At 40.5% G+C, this 21443-nt stretch overlaps 1 protein-coding gene across 12 annotated transcripts in view; it reads right to left on the reverse strand.

The window, feature by feature from the left end:
* lrp1bb (low density lipoprotein receptor-related protein 1Bb) overlaps nt 1–21443 on the reverse strand; it is a 451054-nt gene that overhangs the window by 140476 nt on the left and 289135 nt on the right. For all 12 annotated transcript variants that reach the window (XM_079563322.1, XM_079563321.1, XM_079563329.1 and 9 more), the window contains 5 exons: nt 19006–19137; nt 17617–17844; nt 15928–16102; nt 15238–15332; nt 10056–10205 (listed from right to left, as the gene is read on the reverse strand). In XM_079563322.1, the coding sequence (XP_079419448.1) occupies nt 10056–10205; nt 15238–15332; nt 15928–16102; nt 17617–17844; nt 19006–19137 (780 nt within the window). The remainder of the gene's footprint in view (nt 1–10055; nt 10206–15237; nt 15333–15927; nt 16103–17616; nt 17845–19005; nt 19138–21443) is intronic.

Here is a 21443-nt window from a genome sequence, read left to right on the forward strand (position 1 = left end):
CAGTGACTTATACACGGAGCATTATGCAGAAGAGTGGAGTGACCCCGGCCCACACTTCTTTGTGCAACACCAGTGTGCCGCGAGTTATATGGCAACTATACGCTGGACAGGAAGCTACAATCAATGTCGATCTAATATTGAAATTCACAGCGCAAAGTTTACACATACACTTTAACCCCCACCTTAATCAAGCCTATAGTCCAGTGTAACACCACATTTGAAAGCTAAGACCTACAAAACTAATCAAATCAGATCCTTTTCCTCGCGTTGTCACTTTTTTGGGACATTTTTTCCATTGCTTTTTTTTGTCAAATCTTTTTCCACATTTTCATAACTGTTTTGTCACTTTTCTGTTGCTCTTTTGTGTTTCTTTGTCATTTCTTTGTTCCAATTTTCATCCTTGGTTTTGTCTCATTTTGTTGCTATTTTGACTTGAAGCTTTTCGATTTGAGTAAAGCCAAACTGGAGTAAATGCGCTCAGTTCAGGTGGGTGCTAGGAGGTTAAACTTGTTTTTTTGTTCCTTTTCAAAAATGTGGTGGACAGTATTGGAATTTATTGTGCAATATTAAAACATTATATAGGGCTAGTGCAAAACAGAATAACAGCAGTTTACACATCTTCACTTTGTCAACAAATCTAAAAATGACACACATTTTTTTCCTGGATAAACCATTTAATACAAGAATCTTCAACAAAAATTTCTACCAATGTTCCAAAAACCCATTTAAACCCATTTGCTTTCCTTTATGAGCAAACCTATTCATCAGTAATGTTTGGAAAAAAGTTTGAAGCCTCATTTGCAGTAGAACATTTGAAGTTGTAAAGTTGGCGTGAATGTGCGAGCTTTGGCTAAAAGGGCTAAAGGTTAAGCGAAACAAGGCAGGGCATTTTGAACAAATACCAAAAACTCAAAGTGGCACCAAAAGCATTCTCATATCGCTGAAAACATCTTTCACATTAAACAAAATGATTTTAGGTTGAATAGAAGCATTTGAGCAAAAAAAAAAAAAAAAAAAGGATTCAATTAATGGCGCTATTGATTGAAGTCCAGATCCAGTCTTGTTTCAAACCAAAAATGTGCCCTTTTTGTTTCATCACTTTCGGTTTCAAAAGCTTGTGTTTGACTTATTCCCACACGCATGTGCTCAGACAGGAGCAATTCACACTTCCTCCAACAGCCACGGGCTCCATGTCACCCTTTAAGACAATGTAAAACTCATTTCCCTCAAATCACACAAACTCCCGAGAGCAAAAATGACAGTCGACATGCCGCTTACAAAGCCCCTGACCCCCGGGGGCATGCTAACCGAGATTAGCTTTGCTCCCTGTGCTAATTCGATGCCTATAGGAGCGCTGGCTAGCTGTGATTGCCGGGCTAGTGCCACATCATATTCAATTTTCACCTGGACCGCTGGTTTGATTCAACGCAAGTCAAGCCTGATGGATCACCCACAGCTCCTAAATAGAAGCCTTCACCTTTTCCTCAAGCCAATCCAATTACTGCCACTCCGCCTCGGGCCCCAAGCAGATCGAACCCTTGTGTCACCAGCAGGGCCGTCATTACATGGGGCCTTTTTTCTTTTCTTTTTTTCAACACAGTCTCGACAAATAGGAGGGGGATAGGGGGGACAATGGTGGACAAATGATTTCTTTTTAACACAATGCAGCGCGTTCATCAAACAAAGTGCCACTTCAATCGATTTCAATCATGTCACTTTTCAGAAATGGCAGTCAATTGTGGAAGATTTTTGACAAATGTTTATATCTGGGCCGTATTGAAAGCAGACACATGAAAGCGACAAAGCTGATTGAAAGCAAGTTTTCGTACTTTTTTCCCAGCCTCTTGGGTCACCTTGGCATATCGTCTTTTTTTTTGTCTGCATGTTTATTGTGGTCTGCATAATATTAATACAGTACATATCTAAGTCAGATGCCCTTCCAAACAACAAGTTCACTAATTCAGTGTCAGACGAGTGCAAGCTATTGACACCACTGCCAGTCATTAGGGCCGGGTACCGTAAAAACATTTTGATACTGGTACTTAACCAATACTTGGTTTTCGATACCGATACCGATTTTTTTTTCTATACTAAATTATTTGTCATATTGAACCATAAAACAGATAAAAAATTAAAGTTAATTTATTCCTGTTCCTTCCATTTAATACCAATTGCAGTTGTTTCATTTGTTGGTGAAACAACCAACTTCCTTTAACGACATAACAGCAGAAAAAACATTTTCCAAGTTTTTCTTATTTGTTCCCCCCCCCCCATTTTTGGCCAATTTCCTTTCACGTTTTCCCCCCAAAAAAATTCCATTATTATTGTTCCAATTTTTCCCTACATTTTTCTATTTTTTCCCTAATTTCTACCGGTTTTTCCCCCAAAATTGTACATTTCTTCCCCCAATTTTTCCCCCTAATTTCGACCCAAATGTTACACTTGTTTTTCTAATTTTTTTTCTCCTTTTTCCAATTTTTTTCAACTTTTGTTTTTTCCTTTTAAATGTTGATGATCAACAGGATCAAAATATAAAGATTTTATATTTCTTTTCAGTAACTGCTTTCGATTTTTTCGATACCAGTAGAACCTAAACCTTTTTATCCATGCTAGACTGGTATTGTTTAACGGCCCCGAGCCCTAACAGCCATTCACTGCCTGCTTCCACTGTCACAATATTACTAAACACTGTACATTCTCTCTTTTCTCCCTGATCCTGCCATCACTGCTGCATGACCGTATGGACTCATTGAGAGGTGGCATTCCCCATCAGCACACGCTAACAAAAGCTCATTCATGCTATCCGTTTGGCTGGGTTTTTGAGCCATTTCCTAATTTTAAAGTAGGGCAAGAATAAGAAATAAGAATAGAAAGTGTTATGACAAATGTGACGGTACGGATGACAACCCTGTGGCCGATAATGACAATTTCTTCAGGCTTTCAGAAGAAATAAGCCATGAGTAGTCGATTCATTTTTTATGGTTGCAACTAATGAACTCAGCAGCACCGCCCGTCACCTCAGCATTGCTATCTTCTCCTCTTTGCCAACTGTTTCTCCTCGTGGAAATAAACCGAGGGAGTCATTCACCGAGTGTTGATTCAGAATCAGATTGTGTTCTCAAAAGCAGCAAGCGCAAATATCCTTGAACTCCTCCCTTCAGCTGTTTTCCGCATTAGCGAGGCTTACGTCTTTGTGCACATAGCCTCGGATCCCCGCTGTGACGAACCTACAGATCCCGATGAAACCTGTTTGCACCTAATCTCGCTTTCCCACTCACCTTCAGCGCTTCAAACGCAACCAACAAAATCGATCAAACTATCAGTCAAACACAAGACACAACACAAATGCTCGTTCAGGCAGACCGCCGCAAATACCACATAAAAGCTTTAGTGCATCTTCCACTTAGGCAGCACACTCCATACACCGCGGCGAGGATGCAAACCTTTTAGAAGGCTATACTTGGACAGGAAAGCGCATTTTCATGAAATGTCTTCTGAAAGTTTCACCACGGGGATCAGACAACAGTTCTCAAATGATAGTAATTTCTTTCACTTTGCTCAAATGTACAAGGCAGAGAAAGACATGGCACTACATGGAAATAAGAAACAACAAATCCATTTCCAAATGGAAATGATCTCTTAATTAGGTGTAAGTGCAGATCTTCCATGACAGGAATACATTCTCTACATTGACCCACACTTTCCTTTATTAATGAAAAAAAAGAAAGAATAACTAAATGAATGAATATTTGACTCATGAACATAGAGTATAGAAGAATGTCACAATCCACACAAATACATAAAGTTGAACTAAGTTACTTGTTTACCTTTATAAATCCTTTCCGTAGTCCCTTTGGGGGGATAATACAAGTGTTAATGGGATGATTGGGGGGTCTTTTATCTCCCCCCGATGTCTCTGGCCAGAAAACCACAATTGCAACTTCCCTGCCTCCGGGCCAAAGTCACCAATATTCATATATATTATTATATATAATGGAATAACGAAGAAGAAGCTAACAGGCTAACGGGCAAAGCTAACTGCGGGCTAGCGGCACTTAAACAATATTTACAGCCAAGTTTGAGTGAAAAAAAATATCTCCATTGTATAATTGGATGTACATTGTACAATATCCCTTTCTCCCTTTGTCTTTTCTGTCAGTGTAGTATTTACTCTCACGGACAATTAATGAGTAAAAAAACGCCACATACTACGACACTTGCAGTGGCGCTTATGGCCTCTAGGGGCATGAGTTACTTAGTTCTGCTTTAACAATAACACTATACATTCACCATGTTGCTGAGATTGCAAAAAAACTCCAACTGTATAAGCATAGCACTTAACAAAACTTTTAATGGTCTCAAACTAGAACCTATTACTATTACTTCACGTTGGTTCCAGACACACTGTAGATAATTAAAAAGCACAGATTTCTTAAGTCTCTTGGTACAAATGATGGATGATTGAAAGTCCAAGTCTCAGTTTTGAAACATTTGTCTGGGTCAAAACAACAACTTGGTCTGAAGAAAAGTAACACATTGCTTTTCATTGTACCATACATCAGCTTTTCTCCTAATTCTCAGACCTTTCTGTGGCGAGATTGTTGCTAAAACTTTTGCTTCCAGCTATAGTCCCATCCAAACGTTGCTCAAGATCAAGATCAACTCCTACTTTAAACCTTTCTGATTTTTCGATTGGTAGACAGTGCACACATTGTACACAAAAACATCAGTAAATACTTTCCCTTCAACAATATACTGCACAAAGCTATTTTCGCTTTTCATCATTCAACAATTTCCGGCACATAACCAAATGTCATTAATGATGATTGATGGCACGGCAGAGACATCATTTCGCTATTTTGCTGTACCTGCTACTGTTCAGAAAGCCGGCCATTCGTCTGTGTCACCTCAAGTAATATCTCTCATTTCTGAAGTGCAATAATAAAGTCTCCATCTACGAACGGAGAATATCTCCCATAGTCAAATCTGTACTGCAGGCGAGCTTATGAAATGAAATGAAAGGAGACTTCATGAAGTTGCTCGGGCAGAATTTGTGGGTGAAATAAATGTGAATGCGGCTCACATGCCTTTTCGGTACATATTTGTAGAAGTTACAAAACAGGAGGCACAGCAGCAAACTGCAAACTGGAGAAGTTACTGACATGAGTTTTCTATTAGAGGTCGATATATTGGGCTGATATTTGGGTTTGTTAAAATATCGGCTATCGGCCAATGTCATCCCACTAAAAGGCCGATATCTCTGGAACCGAAAGTGATAGAGACGTCCAGTTTGCATTGAAAAGAGCGCAGGCAAGGCCTTTTTATGCTCACTACTGCCACCTCAGGTCTTATGCGTAACTGCAGCTGCTATATTAAGCTCGTGCATGACGGCACTTCGGACCCGAATTAACACCTTTTTGAGTGACATTCTACACATTAGGACATGGCTGGAACATATAGGGGGAGGAAAATACTCAGTTTTAACATTTTTAAACTCTGTATAGTCCCTTTAAAATGAGCCCTCCCAAAACCTTTTTTTTCTCAAGATTCCTCTGAAGTATCTCCTAAACATGAATGGCCTGAATAAATTAGCCCTCTGCCCCTAATAATGTGCCCCTGCTGTCACAGACAACACTGATACATTTACAGTTTAGGAGCATCCCGCACATGATTATAGACAAGACATTCCTAAAAGATTGGTCCAAAATATCGGGAAAAAATGCATACAGGCATCGGCCAATCAAAATCCACAAATCGGTTGACCTCCATTTTCTATTATACAGTGTCAGTACAGTTCTTATATGTTATTATTATGTGTAAAAATGCATTAGTGGCCTATATTTTGCAAAAGTGGATTAATGGAAAGAGCCAAGGCAAGAGATTTTGTCAATTGGACTATTTCTTTGTCACAGGTGAATGTTCTTCAAAACCTGTCTCCCCTTGAAACAACCGAATGGAAAGACGAGGATATTCAGTTCTCTGCAGAGGACAATCTAAGGGTCCTGAATAATTCCAGCTTTTGCTATTTGCTAATTGTGACCATTGCGATTTTGATTTATTCATATCATGCAGCAAAGTCTCTTGCAATCCTATAAGCCTAATGCGAAAAGATAATAAAACTGCAACACTTCTAACAATGTAATTACAGCTCTCTACAATTTTTTATTTGCTTTAATTTTTTTGTATTGATTAATGACATGCTCCGGCAGCCTAAAGTATCACCCTGACAAACAATTTCAATTTCAATTTATTTTCGTTCTAAACATGAAAATTATACTTGGTTGCAAAACACACACACACACGCCCACTCACACTAACAGGGCCAAAAGCCCCGTGTTCATTATGTGTGGAGATTTCTCATTAGCGCTTTTGGCACCACACAATGCCATTCCCAGCTCTCTGGGAAGCTCCCAACCGTCAGGACCAGAGCAGTGAGACAGAGAGACAATTGATAATTTTCAGATCTGTAAAGCATTTAATTTATCTTTTGTCTGCATATGACATTGTGTGTGAAAACGGATAAGGTTAAGATATTTACTGCCAGAACAAGTACTCCCAAAAGAACATCTAACAATTTCGATGATCCTGATGATAAATTGGGTTTATTTCTTCTTTGTGTTACACTTTGTTAAGATTGTTCCCAACCATTCTGACACAACGCAGTATATATTATGTAGATAATTGCACCGGCTGTCCAAAAAACTGGCATTTCATTGAACCACCTTTAGCTTTGGCTGGCATTGTTTTGATAAGCTTCTGCCATGTCTCAATATTTCAGTTCAGTGTTTTCATTATGGACAAATGTGAAGAGAAAAAAATCAAACATCTACATACTCCTCCACCGATACAAAGGTCAGCTCCCATGTTGTTTTGAGCATGAATAAATCCAATTTGTGTTGCTTTAAGGCCACTGTTAGAGTGACCTGGGTAATTTTTGGCACAGATGCACAACTAAACCCCACCACCACCATTGTTTGCATGAGCACAACCTCGTTCAGAATGAGAAACAATGCTAACACTGCTCTTCTGCTTCAGCCAGTGTGTGATTTCAGCCAAGTCTAGCTTCAGTTCTTGTCCCTAAGAAAAGAAGTTGTCAAATAGTTTTAAACAACAATCATTAATCTGTACTACGCCATGAATTTATACAATTATGTAGCATGGCATCAATGATACTTAAAGATACTTAATTTCATGTAATAGGGTTCCAGAGAGGAAAAAAGCAGAACCGTCACCTCAGCTTGTTTATCTTCTCCTTCAAGTCATGATATGTTGAATGTCCTTCCCTCTTTTCTCAGTTTGTAACACTTATGAATTTTACAAACAGAGTAAAAACTATAGCTAAGTTAAGATACGTTGTGCATAAGTTTCAGCATTAGTGTTGTTGCTACTAACTACTGGACTGCTCTTTTAGAGTTGGACAAATAATTGAAGCACTGAGCTTTTTCCTTTTCTGGTCATGTGCTTATCCTGAGGTGGCAACAACTCATTGGCTTAGAGTTTTGAAGAATGAAATTGCAACTTTTGTGTGTGAGTGTGTTAACTGGTACTGGAGCAGGGAGCAATTATTCATTTGTTGAAGATGATGTTGTCTGAAAAGTATACTGTGCCTTGCTGAACAGCATTAGAGAAAGATGTATTCTTTATTAGTTTTTAATTAAAAATAAGTAAAAATCATATTAATTCATCATATTATTTTGTTACCACATTTTATTTTCAAGAAATGTCTCTTCTGAATGAATGGAATTTGCAAAATTCAAAAATTGTTATTTGAATAGAATGAGTTTGAAACCTCGTCCCTGTGCCCCTAAATGCCCCGACACTTTGACGGATGGCGTGACACATCAGATTGAGCAGTGATAGTGAAAAAATCAAACGCATAATGAACATCCTCCGCCCTTTTCATTACAAACGTGCAGCAAAAATCAATCACCAATCACTGCTGCCCTGTGTTTTAATTATCTAATGCCCTGCGACCACTTCACTCACACCAAACACTCGATTCTTCCAAGGGCTAAAAACGGCTCCTTTCTCTAGGCCACTTAAATGGTCGAGCGCATAATCCTCGCACACTTGCGGGCTAATCTTTGGAGGCAATCAGATGCACTTGTGACAAGCCACTCACTCCGGCACTCTCCATCAGCACTCAGCCATCAGGGACCAGAAGCACACCAAATAATATGCTCCAAAGCCGATTATTGCTCGAGTAAGTATTCGTAAGACCTCTGAAATGTTACATTGCATAAAAACTTTTCAAAATCAGTCGAAGAAACTACCGCTAAAATAAAGCCCAAGATTGTGTCGACAAACTGCTAAGGTTTCTGGGATTTCTCCATCCATCCATCCATCCATTTTCTTCCGCTTTATCCGGGGCCGGGTCGCGGGGGCAGCAGTCTCAGCAGAGATGCCCAAACTTCCCGATCCACACACACTTCCTCCAGCTGTTCTGGGGGGACCCCGAGGCGACACCAGGCCAGCTCGGAGACATAGTCCCACCACCGTGTCCTGGGCCTTCCACGAGGCCTTGTCCCACTAGGACATGCCTGGAACACCTCCCGCGGGAGGCGACCAGGAGGCATCCGGACAGATGCCCGAGCCACCTCAGCTGGCTCCTTTCGACGTGAAGGAGCAGCGACTCTACTCCGAGCTCCTCCCGGGTAACTGAGCTCCTCACCCGATCTCGGAGGGTGCGCCCAGCCACCCTGCGAAGGAAACTCATTTCGGCCGCTTGTATTCGCGATCTTGTCCTTTCGGTCATGACCCAAATCTCATGACCATAGGTGAGGGTGGGAACGTAGATCGATCGATAAATCGAGAGCTTTGCCCCCCTGGGATTTCTCATTCCATAATAATAAAATATAGAGATTTTAAAATGCAAAAGCATTTGGACATCACTGTGTGTTTGCCAGTAGAAATCTGTCTGCTAAAGGAGTAGCCCCACAGCTATTCTCCATCGTTTTCAGTTAATGTTAATTAGACTTTTTTTTTTTTTAAATGTTAGCGATATACTGAGGTTACTTGGAATATGAATATTTTATGAACTATTAATTAAGCTTAAGCGCAAATTCAACCTGGAAGACCTACCTGCAGCTTCATCACCGGCAGCTCTTCACCAATCATCCAAATCACAATCCCAATCTCAAGTCGCTCTTCCTTCATGACAACCAATCACCGCAGCTGCTGATTCCTGCTTCAGCCATTCATCGCCCAGGATCCTCTTCTTAAAGGATTTTTGAGCTAGGGCCTCATTTCCATAGTTATTCAGAGTTTTTTTGTTTGTTTTTCATTTTAATTCCTTATATTTGAAGAGTTTTGTGGTGCTAGGCTAGTGCATGTCTATGGTAGCTAGTAGCCTGCATTAAAAACCTCTTGAAAATCATCCGGTAGTCCTCCAAACGTTGCCATATCTGATTTGTAGAAAGCTACTTCTTCTTTTTTGCTTGGGTCAGGCTGTTTTTAATGCAAGCTACTAGTTACCACAGACATGTGCTAGCCTAGCACTGGCCTAGCACGACTAAACTCTTCAAATATAAGGACTACATGAGTTAAAAAAATAATATATAAAAATCTCCAGAAATCAACAATATAAAAAATCCTGAAATATCCCTTTATGCCCCATTTCCCCAGTTGTGCTGCAACCCTTCTCCGCCCCTTGCCCGCCTGGCCTCTCCTCGGCTCTGCTCGTCATTGTCAACTGGCCACCCCGGGCCTCATCCTACCATCACCACCAGTGTCCTTGCGCCATGGGAATATTCTGTCTAACATTCATCATTGCCATGTATTTCATGTCGAATGCAGTCTGAGCTCCAATTACGATTCATGTCCAATAATACTTTCCTAACGCCACAAATAATAATATAACAAAATACATTCAGTCCCATTTAGTCTTTATCATTCAGAATCAGACAACAGTCTATCACCAAATTCAGGCAATGAACAATATTAATAAAGTGAATTCAAGGGCTTCACCGCCTCGTCCAATCACCAGTGGGTTGATCCACATTAAGCATCAGTTGCACTCATGACAAAGCACTTCAGCCCTCTCCATCCACACTCACCCATCACGGCCAGGGCACTGCCTCGAGCTAACTCCCTCTTCATGCTCTCCAGCACTTCCAGGCCGCCTCCGTCCAGATTGCACCTGTTGATAGTGCCGTTGGCCGAGCTGATCCAGTACAGTTTGTTGGCGGCGAAGTCGATGGACAGACCTGAGAGGAGCAGAGCAACAGGAAAGGGGAGATTAGAAGGGGGAAGGGAAGGAGGACGGCTCAATTTTCGTTTGATTTGGTGCGAGTTGTGAACGCAGCAGTAAACACTGAACAAGTTACAGTTCAGAAAGAGTTACAGTGTCCTCCACTAACACCGGCACTTTATGAGCAAAGACCGTTTGAAGATCCTTCTAAATGGATCGTTTAGACAAGGAGATAAATAAAAACAACTTTTATGACCAGTCGATGCAGGAGAGAAGGAGGTTATTTAGGTTGTGGAGTAAATATATTGTTCTCAATAATTTCCCCAAACAACATATAAAGGACTTGACTAGATCTGCAACAAAATGTATCTTTAGCAAATACATCCAATGTTTGTACTTGTGCCTTTAGTGTTTTATATTTTCATAATTATTGATGGATATAGTGTTCCTAACAGATGGAGTATGAGGAATTTGACACTTGAGTATACCCTATATAGTTTGGAGCCGAGATGATATTTGAACACATAGAAGGACAGTAATTTGGCTTCCTACTTTGATCAGCACGCTCACACAGTATACTCAATCATCAGACAAAAGAAGTAGATATGACCTAATACTGTATATGTGTGCTGTTGTGCAGAGACCTCAAATTAGACTCATCGAGCGAATGTAGAAAACCTTTGAAACTCTGGAATGGACTTTTTTTGGCGTGTTTATTTTAGTGTATTTGTGCAATTCCAAGTTCGAAGTTGTTAGACCAAAAAGAAACACAATAATGCCCAAAAAGGTTTCAAAAGAAGTCCCTGAAATGCTACTCATTGGTTTGTCAGATTTTTTTTTTTTTTTACTATGTATTATTTATTTCAGATTGTGTCTTTTTTTTTTTTTTTTTTTAAAGACTGCCAAGGCCCAACATCCAAGCATATGCAAATGATCAGAGGAAGCATTTGGCAATGGAACAGAATAAAAAAGCATCCGTCCCTCACATACCACGTACTCTTCCTCCCTGCGCTTAAAGCTGGCATGCGGAGCTTTAGAAACAGCAATCTGAATCTCCATTTGAACCGCCCACATGATGAAATGCAAAGGGACTCGTCCAAACACTGCCGTTTACTGTGTGTGTAAATTCAAACGCTGACAACATAGGATTTTCTGGTCTATTTTCCAGTGCGATTTGGGAGCGACGTTTTTATACAGACCTCCAGCCGGCATGAACAATGAATAGGCGTCCAGTCCATTGCTGACAGGATGTGATTTTTCATAGATTTTCTTTCCACTATTTTTAGTCAAAAGCAGCAGAAGTTCTTTCAGGGATCAGGATGCATCTGTCAGCAAGAATGCTTTAATGCATTTTTGACATATTTATTGCCCCAAACAAGATGCCTGTCTACATCAGTGGTGCTCAATCTTTTAACAACAACAGAATATATTTTGCTTTTTAAGTGCCAACGTTTTGGGGGATAAGCAAAATCGAAACCAAGGACTGAACCAGGTTGAGGACATGACATATTCCTACCCCATATGCTATTATGTTGAAGTCTGATACAAAAAAGAGACTATCTTTATGTATCCTATGCCAAGGCTGACTCTAAAAATCTCCAGACCAGCTTTATAATAATTGTAGTAATTTCAGTTGTAAAACATTCTCTATCTGGTTTATTAATGTATGATCGGATACTACACTTTGATATCTGACTTAATTTCATATCATAAATACATCAAATTCAATGTTATGAATCAATTAATACAGCTTTTTTTACACTATTTATTTGTTATGTTACTCCCAGATTCATCTCCAATACCATAAGACTTCCTTTCATATACATGCCGTGTCTTTTATAAAGGAGACCTACGGACGGCTCACGGTCTCTTGCCATGTGCTGGATTTATGCCTGGCAGATTCACAGTCACACCGCGTCATTAATTTACTCTTGTCCCCAGGTCTCACCCATAATCATAAATGAAGCCTTTGAATTATGGCCATGCAAAGCTATACGCTATCTGGATCGCTGACGGGAGGGCCGGGAAGAAAGGGAATGAAGAGACTACAATAAAGGCAATGAGTCTGTTTGTGGAGTCTGACCTTGGGCAAGTGTGAATTTGACAGAGAGAGAAATTGTGGATTGGTTTCACTAAATCAGGCCGCAATGGCTCAATTAGTGAGGGATTATTATGATGGGGTCGTCAATGTCCTCCGCGATCACCACATTGTTTGTCATTTCAACGGGCAAAATGTGGTAAATGCGTGCGGCAATGACTGTAACGTGTTGCAAGGTTAGAATATATATCTTGAGTTGCTTGTGAAATACTCATTTAGGTTATACGTCCGTATACAAATGATTGATGATACAATTTTCTCCTGATAGTGAATAACATTTTTCTCCATCTGTAACATAACAAAGCAGACATTTGTAAAAAAAACCTTTGTGTTAGAAAGGACAACTACAAATGTAAGCGCTTCACCTTTTATTGTTATAATCAGGCCTCGTATTAGGCCTTTCAAATTGTCCTGAATCTTCCCCATATCCTAGTGTTTATTTGTAGCAGATTTTATAATGCATTTTTATAAAGCAAGATATGCTTCATCTGCCATTGGAAAGTACAATAAGATCATACAGTATAGCGCTGTCCCTATTTTTTCCCCCCGCACTGTCCTTGTCCATTGTCATCCCACCATTGTGACATAATCTACCTAGTGACGATAGGAAATATGACAGTGGGTTTGAGCGAGGCTGCGGAGCCCTTGAGTTGTTCAGATGTGCCGATCAAATACTATAGTGACTCCTTGTTCTGTGGACTGTAGCCTGCAGCAGATGGAGGTGGAGGACTGTCAGCACGTACACAGCCCACACTACGGCCAAGGAGATCAGAAAGCGATTCCTCCTCGACACCTTTCCAGGCGAGCGTTGTGTGTAGTGTGCAGTATTTCAAAGTATCAAAGTATCAGAAGTGACAGAGATTATTGAAATCTTCTGTCTTGGATCGCAGTTAAGTTTGTCGGTGTAGTCCAAGTTGAGTCTTTAGATGGGATGCCTGGGATGCCTGCTTGGATGTTACATTTGCTTGTCTTATGAGCTGACTGTTGTTGTGATATTGGGTTTAAAAAACAACAACACATTGAGATTGCTAATTCAGGGGGTTTTGATCAACTACTTTTAGACAATAAAACAGAACAAGGGAAAGATCTACTCATGCTTTAGGTTTATTGAGGAATTAGGCATTGTAAACTCATCACTTAGACATGATTAATATAAGCAATAGACCCTCCATTAATATTCTCGCTACCTAAATGTTATCAGATTGTGTACAATGTTTTCATGAGACTTGATCTATGAGACTTGTAAGACCTGGTTTAATCCCCGCAATGTGCAGTGCTCTCTCCCTCTTTGTACCCATTCTTTTTCCATTATGTGAAGGTTCATGGCATGATAATTTCGTCCTTTAAAGATGCTACTTATGAAGACTTATTTAAATATAGCTGTGAGAAAAGCAAAAACAAATAAATGGTATTTTTTCTCACCTCTGGCAACTACAGCAATGTATCAAGATGCTTACTCGAGTCTTGACAGTGCTTTTAAAATAATAATAGTCGCAATAATTTAGTATATACACAACAAATATTATGTTTATTTATGGCCAGCTATTATCCACATTAGCCGCTCCGTATTTCCTAAAGCACTAGAACAGCTTTGCATGATTTATACTTTTAAATCTTCTTATTTATCATTTGCATGTGGCACGGGCCATTTTTAGATGCAGCCTCTTAGTTACTGAAGAATCAGCTCTGTTTTGATTGGCCAGTTCAGAGGCGCTCAGCTAGTGTGTGGTTTAGACATGGTTTAGTCCGGATTTAAACCAGTTTAGTCCTGGTTTAGACCTCAATTTGGTCCATGGCTTGATAACAGCTTAGTCTTTGAGTAGTATTGACAGATTGTCAGTTTAGTCCTGATATAGCCTTGGTATAGGGGCTTCCTGTGTCCTGGTTCAATCTCTCAGCTCTTGAGAAATCTTTTGTTTAGATGGGTCGTTTACAGAAGCTTTGCCAAGCTCCAGCGCAGAGCCACTGAGAACACATGGCTAGGGCTGCCCTGAATTTAGTGCTCTCGTGACTTGGAAAAACCAACAGGAGCAGGACTCTTTCACGCTGGGTCAATGTTTGTCTTCAAACGGAGCTTCAGACTCTGCAACCATTCGTCTTTTTGTTTACTGAAGTGCTTCAGGAACCCTTGGCAGTATTTTCAGATGGTGCGCAGTCATTTGAAAAGTCCAGGTCAAGTCCTGTATCATTTAAATGCAGACCACTACTGAGCCTTTCTTTTATCCTGGTTTAGTTGGTTCATTCAATTTAGAGCTATTAATCATAGTTAAAGCCTTGTTTATTCCAAGGGGGTCATTTACTAAGCGTTTGTCCTTGTGCAAAAGTGAATAAACAGCAGAAATTTGTACACATTTTTAGTCATGCAGCATTCTCTCATTTACATGTCAGATTTGGGCCCTGATACTGTAATACAGACAAATAACTATGCACTATCTTCCAGCTTGCACACAATATTTAGCACCTGTCTTGATAAATGATCCCCCTCCCCCCACCATTATAATCATAGTTTAGACACATTTCATTCCTTGGTCTTGTCCATGCTTTAGTCTTGAATTTGGTCTGGTTTACATCCTAATTTGTACTTGATTACCGTATTTTCCAGACAATAAATCATGCCTGAGTATAAGTCGCGCCAGCCAAATAATGCATAATGAAGAAAAAACACATAAGTCGCACCAGAGTACAAGTCGCACCCCCAGCCAAACTACGAAAACAAGTGTGAAAGTCCGGAAAATACAGTAGTCCTGGATTACCTGTGCTAATGCATTTAGGACGATACTGCAGTTTTAACCCTTACTGCAGTTTAAGACCTGTGTCCAATAAGGCAATTCGAAGAAGGCAACGTTTTAGAGTGGTTGTTGCAGTGAAAAGTTTAGTAAGCCAATTCAAAAAGCAGTCCGCAGTATTACTTGGGTGGTCTCTATTAACAGCAGAAAGCAGTGATACTGACCCACGGGCTCCCTCTGGTTCTGGTGGAGGACCTTGCTGTTGCTCCCATCCATGTTGGCCATGTTAATAGTGTTACCATCTGTCCAATAGATTTTCCTGTGGGGATAAGCGTGAGGTTAATAGTTAATGAACCAGCAAGACAAGACAGCACCACTGGAAAGGCAATGGCCAGGTGCATATCTTTAAATTACCATACTATAAGTCTGTTAATATAAGGCAGTGGTTCTCAACTGGTGTAGCCTTAATACCCACCTTCAACCTAACATGAAGAGATATGACCCAAATAAAAAGAATAACAGTCATTTCAACTTAACAAAAAATAAAAATGTTTTGTAGTTTGCCCTCGTATGTGTAATAATACAATTTCCTCACCAAAGTCACCCACTTTTGATGCAAATCCAGAGAGCATTTTTATCCCCCTTCAAATTAGAACACTAAGGATTATTGTGGATTTCATTCAGAACGCTGCACCGAGAAAGGCACTGACTATTCTCAATGGACTCGCCCTATCATTGTTAATAATCTAAATCTTTAAAATCCATTTGTTGCAGTTAATATGTGGACAATACATGCTTTAAGGGGCTGTTTTCCGCAACACAAGTGCTTATTAGATAAAGCTGTGGTCCCCTGTGTGTTTGTGCTATGCTACAGTTACAGTGTGCTCGGGAGGAGAGGGCTCTAATCTACTTACCCCTTGGCCGGGTGCACGACAAGGCACCTTGGCTTATCAATGCCGTGGATGATGGAGGTCTTCAGGGATCCATCAAAGCGAGCCACATTGATTTGCGACTCGTCATTCTCTGAGCTGAGCCAGTATAGGTTCCTGGAAAGCCAGTCTAAAGCCAGGCCGCGGCAGTTCACTATGTCTGCCAAGGAGAAAAATGTTGTCAAAGAGAGGGAAACAAAGCGAAAGTGGAAACACACATAAGATAGTTGAAAGGTTTTGACTTTTCTTTTTGTTGCCAGTTTCACTAACAATAAAGTGGTAGGAAAAAGTTTTTTTGGGGAGGCTAACTTGCATCTGTTCATTCACACTTACAATTGCACTCCATAACAAAGCAAGTTGAGTATCTTGCAAATCCTCTAACCACAGTGTCATTCTAAGTTTTGGGGCCTATTCATTATTATTTGACACAATAGCCAAGACATATAGTGTATGAATATTAATACCAAAGAGGACTTTTTACAACTACAGCAATTAGAGCATTTATGTGTGTGTGTCTGCGTGTTCCTATACATCTTCACCAATCGTGTGTGGAAGCTAAACAGGGTAGGGCCTGGTTGGTAGTTGGATGGGAGATCACAGAGAAACATCAGACGGCCGGGGTGAATGTGGTGTGTGAGTGGTTGGTGGCGCTGTCAGTCTGCCCCAGGGCAGCTGTGGCTGTGGTGTGAATGAATGTGCACAAATTTAAAAGGAGACTTTGAGTGTGTGGAAAAGCACTATATCAAACTAATGCATTATTATTTTTACTACCTTGATTCATGCTATACCGTTTTATCTATTAATCTCTTAACCCCCAACGTTTCTTGACTGGAGAGAGGCAAAACGTCTCATTTGAAAGCTAAGACCAACAAAACTGATCTAAACTGATATTTTTTCTTGCGTTGTTGCCGTGTTCGTCGCTGTTTTGACTTTAATTTTCATCACATTTTTGCCACTTTTGCCAGTTCTTTTTTGTGTCTTTTTGGTCGAGTTTCTGTGTGTTTTTGTTGCTCTTTTGTGGCTTTCTTGTTGCATTTTTGACACTTTTTCCATCACTTTTTTTGGCACTTTTTTGTCTCTTATTTCATGTTTTTCTGTTGTGCTTTCATCCTTCTTTTCGTCTTGTTTCTTGTCACTATTTTGAATATTTTTTTCAAGAAGCTTTTATACTTGGGTAATGACAAACTGGTGCTTGGTTCAGGTGAGGGTTACAAGATTAAAGACAACAGCCAAAAAAACAAAAACAAAAAACAAATATTAACTATTAAAATCTGCACTAAGTTTGGATAAAGAGGTATTGAGTGACTGAAACCAATCCCAGCAGCTGTGTGGCCTATAGGCTTTGAGTCCCACTCTACCCATCCCCACCTTGCCTGTGGGTTTGTATTGGTTTCATGTTATGACCAGCTATAATATAAGACAGGTCAAAATTTAAGCATAGATGCCAAAACATGTAAAGCAATATATGTAATGTGCAATTAATTGAAATAATTAGTGTATGTGTAAAAACACAGTAAACATGAAGGGTGGAAGCCAAATGGAAGCTAAAAAGTATTGGCAAAGTGTTTGTGATTCAACGTGGGAGAGCTAATTATCGAGTTTATGAATGTTATCCGACTAAAATTACAGCAGCTCATAACTGGCACATTGCTAGGCACAGATGGACTCTCCTACCTGCAGAAATGATGGTCTCTAGTTGTGTCCCGTTAATAAAAGCCCGTTTGATAGTTTGCGTTTTGATGTCCGCCCAGTATATTCTCTCCTCCAGGGCGTCATAGTCCACAACAGCCACATCATCAATGTCTGGCACCGTGAGCGCGGTCATTACGTTCATGTACGGGTTGTCTATGTCCACTCCACGGATCTCTGAGCGCCGCACGTAAAGAAGAAACCGTTTCAGAGCTGATGGAGACACAGGGAAAAAGAAGAGGAGAAAAGTCGTTGACCTTTTTGTCCGAAGCTGCAGTTAACATTTCAGCCTCATGCAAATGCACATGTCAATCAAATGCAGTAATATGATGTGCACACAGACGAACGAAAGGGCAAGTGCTATTTTTGTAACAAATCTTCAGGCTCTGAGGAGTTTTATGCAAACGTGGAAGGAATGCAGGATTTAAGTATGTTAAACACGAAGTCAAACTACACTTAAAAACTCGCAAACGTTACTCACATAAGGTAAGGTATGGGGTTATTGTCCCCAGTGGGATATTTTGTCTCCTGCAGGGACCCATTTCCTGATCTTGAGGTTTGGTTATGACTGCCTATTGCTAGTAGGGATGGGACGATAATGAAATTTGGGGTCACGATTATCTTGGCCAAAATAATTGCGATTAACGATATCATCACGATATTTGCATATGATTTAAAAAATCACTGAAACTGCAGACAAGATGGAGATTGGGAAATTATTAAACATTCTTCTTCATTGTCTGCTGTAAATGTCACATTGAGTGAGACATAACGTAAGTATTTAAAGACACACTGTGTAACATTTTGGACTGTACTGTACAAAACATGCAGCTAATGAGCGACTTGACACAGAAAATGCTATTTCTTGGGTAATCAAAGAATGGATTTGGATGAGGAACCAACCTATTGAAATCTTAAATACTGCTGCCTTTAGTCACATCTCCATGGAGACGCACCCACTCCCGGTAAAGTTACCGGCACTGGTTGTCTGATGGATTATCTTCAATAATAATCAAAAAATGTGGCGATCGATTAATTGCCACATTTTTTATTGAGATTAACGATATTATTGTTTATCGTCCCATCCCTAAAAGCTAATTGTGCATGTTGTAGGTTGATGGGGAAAACAGACTTCACTGAGGAGGCCTCTTACAGCCTGGGAACGGTGCCCACAAGCCGTTTTGTAAAAGTAATAGTAGCAGTAACAAAATGATTTCCAATTATTACTGACATTATGCTGAATTCTGTATAAAAGGTTGGGTCTAACAAGTGTTACAAAATATCAGAATATTAGATTTTTCATTTCAAACACCATACCAATTTAGGCTGGTATTATAGTAGCGTGCGTCAGGATGAGCGATGTGTGCCACTCACCGAAGCAGGACTGTTTGTTGGGTGAGAGCTTCATAAGGTGCGGACAAGAGCAGGACGCGCTGCGGTTGTAATTGATGAGACACAGATGTGAGCAGGGTCCACGTCCATCATTCTCCGCACACGGATTAGAGGCTGAGAGAGGGAAAAAGAAGAAGAGAATTTAGAGCAGACTGCACAGAAGCAATACAAATAGTGTGGTAAATGCAGCCGCACAGTATTGCAATCTTATGTGGAAATGAATTAAAATTTTGGAATTTTCTGTTAGCAAAATAGCAAAATAGTCCGCTCCCATACAAGGGACATAACAAAGAAAAGACAGTATAAACAATAAAAAAGATGATGTGGATATTGCACAACTGCACAGTACTACAGTGATGTCCTATTGAGAAACGCAGCAAGTGTATCAAAACAAAAATATTTACAATAAGGACTTTACAATATACACAATCTGCTTGCAAAGCTCAATGTAGATGCTCCGTAAGTGCTCTTCGGCAAATAAGCTATTTATATTCAGAGTCAAATCTCATGTTATGTCAGTGTATTTCAAAACTACACCCTCTGCACCTTCCAACGAGAAAGCCCCCGGAAAGCAAATAGCCTTTTCCAGGCATGACCAAACAAAGCCCTCATAAGCAGCGTGCATTTGAAGAAGTCACTTTTTTTCCCCTCAACGGACTATGTAGTATCATTCTGAATTATTCCACCTCTGTCTGTCACCACAGCTCAATTACTGCCCGTCACGGCCCGATCCCATCTCCGGTATCAAACGCCCCAATCCCGACATGAATTTGCGATGATTCCCACCAACCCCACCCCACCCCTCCTCCGCGCTCGCCTCCATTCAAAGTTCATTTCCTTGGCTTACAGAGCGGGGACAGGAGGAAAGAGCGGCGGCGCATCGTAAACACGTCTTATTCCGAATGTGACCGTGTCTATAAGCCTTGGCAATAGCATCCCAGCTGAGTCAGTGTGCTAACAGCGTCTGAGTGGATGCAGAGGCGCTTAATGCCAGATCACTCTCTCTCTCTCGCTCTCCGGAGGGATGACAGGCAGCGGCGACGGGAGCGAATAGCACACCTCCACTAAAGGAAAATGAAGTCAAGGCCAGGCTGCCGCTGATGAATAGACGCAAATGGGTCTCTCCGCTTAAAAATAAAAGAGCACTTGCGAGATAAGTATAATATAACTGACACGGTGAAAACGACACAGATGCTTCCATTCACAAGCACCAAATTCAGATGCTATTATTTCATCGCGTGTGTCATACAGCACACAGGAAGTAGTAATTAGCAAAGATTGGTTCGGAAAAAAAAGATGCTGCTTACACGGCGCTATAGTACGTCTAATCGTTTATTCTTTTGATATTTTCGATCCAATTCATCCAATGTGATTTGTGAAGCGCGATTGCCGAGTCATGTGCGAATTTGTATTGTTTCTTTTATCAAGCTGTGTTTTAAATGTGATTCTGAGCCACTGAATTCGGACAATGGGGATGTTTGGCATTGTTTCCCCCAAAACGGTATTTGCGTAATAGTTGTTGAATCTGTATTTTGTTATAAGAGTAAATAGAATATGGTATCCAAAGCATGCGAGAAAAGTCTGAATGCTTTACGAGTGAAACTGTCGGTATGAAGGCGGCCTCCTCTGCAGTTCTTGCTTTTGTTTGGTTTAATTTTATTTCTATTGTGGTCTTTCTTTGGCTTAGTCCTTGTTCAGAATGCTGCTTTCAAGTGGGTTGTATTGAATTGAAGACATTTTGCCTCTCATCCTCGGAGATTCCCCGGCTCAACTGTTCTTCTCTTTGCAGACGGAGCCTTCATGCAACCCCTTCACCTCCTGTATGTCTGAGAGCTTACACAAACATGTTACATCTTCCTGGTTCCGTTATATATTTGACCTTGTTTAGTATTAGTCTCGACTGATTCAGAACAGACCTGGCGTTTTTGATAACCACTGCCATTGTTTTGGTTTTGCCGACAGCTCTATTTCTATTCTAATTACAACCACGGAGCTAACCTGATTGAATATTGAATTTAATGGCGTGCTTCTCTCTCCAGTAACTATTATTCCTGTACCTCTCAGGTGGGCCACATGACGGGGTAACCTTGGGACTGCACCAATCTGCTGCTAATGTGCAAATGCTTGTAACATGATTCTTGTGATGAACACAGACTGGTCTCTGTAATGACACATAATGTATTTACAGATGTTTGCGCGGCCTGCGGAGCCGTGGAGAGGCACCTGCTGAGAGCCTCCTGAGAGCTGCTGTGCGACTCTGCTCACGTCTCCCCTCCCTCAAAGCATATATTCGTCTTATTCCTTGCACGGATGAGGCGGGAGATAACGAGGTACTATATCGTAGTTTAGAGATAATAGCAAACCTTTGTGATGGTTTTGACTTTTTACTAATGTGTTTAACCGTGGTTTATTTGTGCAAC

Source organism: Gobius niger (assembly GCF_951799975.1).
Source record: "Gobius niger genome assembly, chromosome: 9".
NCBI lineage: Eukaryota > Metazoa > Chordata > Actinopteri > Gobiiformes > Gobiidae > Gobius > Gobius niger.